The sequence below is a fragment of the Mastomys coucha genome, chromosome X (assembly GCF_008632895.1).
Source record: "Mastomys coucha isolate ucsf_1 chromosome X, UCSF_Mcou_1, whole genome shotgun sequence".
In the NCBI taxonomy this organism is placed as follows: domain Eukaryota; kingdom Metazoa; phylum Chordata; class Mammalia; order Rodentia; family Muridae; genus Mastomys; species Mastomys coucha.
This window is the reverse complement of record NC_045030.1, coordinates 106161717-106164316: the sequence shown is the minus strand read 5'-3', so window position 1 is coordinate 106164316 and position 2600 is coordinate 106161717. Positions and strand designations below refer to the sequence as shown.

Here is a 2600-nt window from a genome sequence, read left to right as displayed (position 1 = left end):
TTACAATAAACAGAAAAGCTGATCATTTAAAAAATACCATAGCTGTCGATTTTTAAAATGAAGTTCATGTTTTAAAGCATTACCACTATATCCTGTAATTACATCCTTTCTATACAAGAAGTATGTGGAAAGTGCTGTCAAACTATAAAGTAATTTTGATATATAAGGTACAAATGGTTGCCCTTAGGAGTTAGTTACACTTGACTACTTGCAATGAATCACAACTGGTTACATTTTTGATTTGCATTCTATTTATATAAGAAAAAGAGCCATCAGTTTATCATACCAACTTCTTTTATAATTTAAAACATAAAACTCCACAAATCTAAAGTTTTCTATAATCAGTTATTTACTTTTTTCTTCCTTCTAAAAAGTAGAAGATAGGTTTGAGGTTTTTTAATCATAAGTAAAAGCCAGTAGATCATTTTAGATAGATCAACCAAGTTGTAATATACAACTTTAAAATAAAGTTACAGTTTTAAAAAAATTGTTTGTAAAGTCTAGGACAAGCAAATTATGTTCTCATACTTTTTTTTTCAAAGAACAACCCTATATGCTGGAGATGGATTCTTTTCCTCTTACTGAAAATATTCAATACTTAATGCTATTGCCCCCGACACAATACAAATTAAGAACAAATTAAAATGTTTTATTCTCTGTTTTTTAAAGGGTGGAAGTAATAGGTAAACTTAAGAAAGCCAAATTCCTGTAGATGGCACAGTAAAGGTTAAAATAATTCTTGGAATTTTTTTTTTCAGAGCTAGAAGGAATTTCATTATTTCATCTAGCCCAGTGGGAATTTTTCTTATCATACAACTGAACCTGAGCTCATGGAGTCAGGGACAAAGCTAGGACTGATTCCCAGATCTAGTAGCTCACTTTTCACCTTGTCATAGCTTTTTGTGTGTGACATCCAATAATGAAGTGAATGATATGACATTCGTAACTAGACTTTTTTCAGGCATATGACCTAAGAGGCTCTCGGAGCACTGAAAGAGAGAACTCTCCATATTGGGCCACCCTTGTTTTCTGAAATTTTGCTGTAAGGCAGTTTTAATTTCAGCAAAGTTAAGACACTGACTAGTTAAAATCCAATATTATAATGCAAGTAAGCATTTGTCTACCTTAAATATACAGAATTGATAACCCATATCAACAGTTACAGTTTCACTCTTCTTCAAGTTTAGGTATCGAATCTTACTGTGAAAACTAGCATGTTTTTAAATCCCCTAGGGACCTAACCAAGGAAGACTGGTTCCTAGATTAAGTGTTGGGGCGGTCAGTAGCAGACCTACTACTCCTCCTGCAGGTAAGTGAAGGGGAAAATGGCTTTTCTGAACAGTAAAAATAGCCTCTCAGCATTTGCTTTTGAACTATAACCCAAGTCAAAATGGGAGTCATAAGCTCCAATATGTTACCACTGCTAATTTTACTCATCCTCTGGTAAAAATATGAACATGTGTTTTAATCAGATTCAGTGGACAAAAAAAAAACAAAAACAAAAACAAAAACAAAAACAAAAAACACAAAGACTGACTTATCCCAAATAACACTAGCCCATCCCTTGTTCATAAAACTATGATTCCCGAAACTCTTTATCCTGAGCTATTTCCACCTTCCATGTTCAGGTCTCCAAACATACCCATGCCAGTTACCTGCTTATAATAGAACTTAAGCAAACATCTCAATAAAGTGGGTGCAGGTGCAAAGAAGTTTGGAATATAGGAAAAGTTCAACATTCTTAAAAATAGTTTTTAATACTTACCTTTTAAAAACAGTACAAAGACCAGCCTGGGTAGCATAGAAAGACCACATCTCTAAAAAGAAAATCATATTAATTATCCTATGTTTGTCAGTGAGAGCCTTTGAAGCTGTGTCCTGAAATCAATCTAGTACCTTTCAATCATACTGTGGATATTTCTGACATATGATATTCCAAGCCTCTTATATTTCTATGTCTAAGTTTTAGAATTGAACACATCTCCAAAGAGCCTTAGGTCTTTTTAGTGAATGCTAACCATTATTTGTAATGATTTAAAATAAAGATAAAAATTAAGGAGGTGGGCAGTGGTGGTACTTGGGAGGCAGTGGCAGGCAGGATCTGAGTTCAAGGCCAGCCTGGTCTACAGAGTGAGTACAGGACAGCCAGGGCTACACAGAGAGACCCTGTCTCAAACCGCTATCCCCCAAAAGAAATTTTTTTCTTATTTTTTCAGGTTTTTCAGAAAAAAATCCTCCTTTTTACTTGTATTAATTTTATGAGTCTTACTATCTTTAACTTGAGTCTTATAGGTCTCATTATACTTCTAGTATAAGACTCATTTTTTTTAAAACTGGATCTTACTCTGTAACTCAGGATAGCTTTAAACTTGCTATCCTTCAGCCTTCTGAGTATTCAGATTACACTTGAAGAATACTGCCCACGTAGCATTTGATCTTTGAGGTATGAACGTTCTCTTCATATTCTCAGGATATAAATTTACATGCCAGCATTTTTATTGGCTATTTTGTTTCTTTATATTTCAAATGTTATCCCCCTTCCAGGTTTCCCCTCCAAAAACTCCCCATTCCCCCCCCTCCCTTGCCTCCATAAGGGTACT

General features: G+C 34.3%; 1 protein-coding gene across 1 annotated transcript in view; it reads left to right on the top strand.

The window, feature by feature from the left end:
- The window catches only part of Taf9b (TATA-box binding protein associated factor 9b), an 11007-nt gene that overhangs the window by 3887 nt on the left and 4520 nt on the right, over nucleotides 1-2600 (top strand). The window contains exon 6 of the mRNA XM_031370790.1: nucleotides 1234-1309. Coding sequence (XP_031226650.1) covers nucleotides 1234-1309 — 76 coding nt within the window. The remainder of the gene's footprint in view (nucleotides 1-1233; nucleotides 1310-2600) is intronic.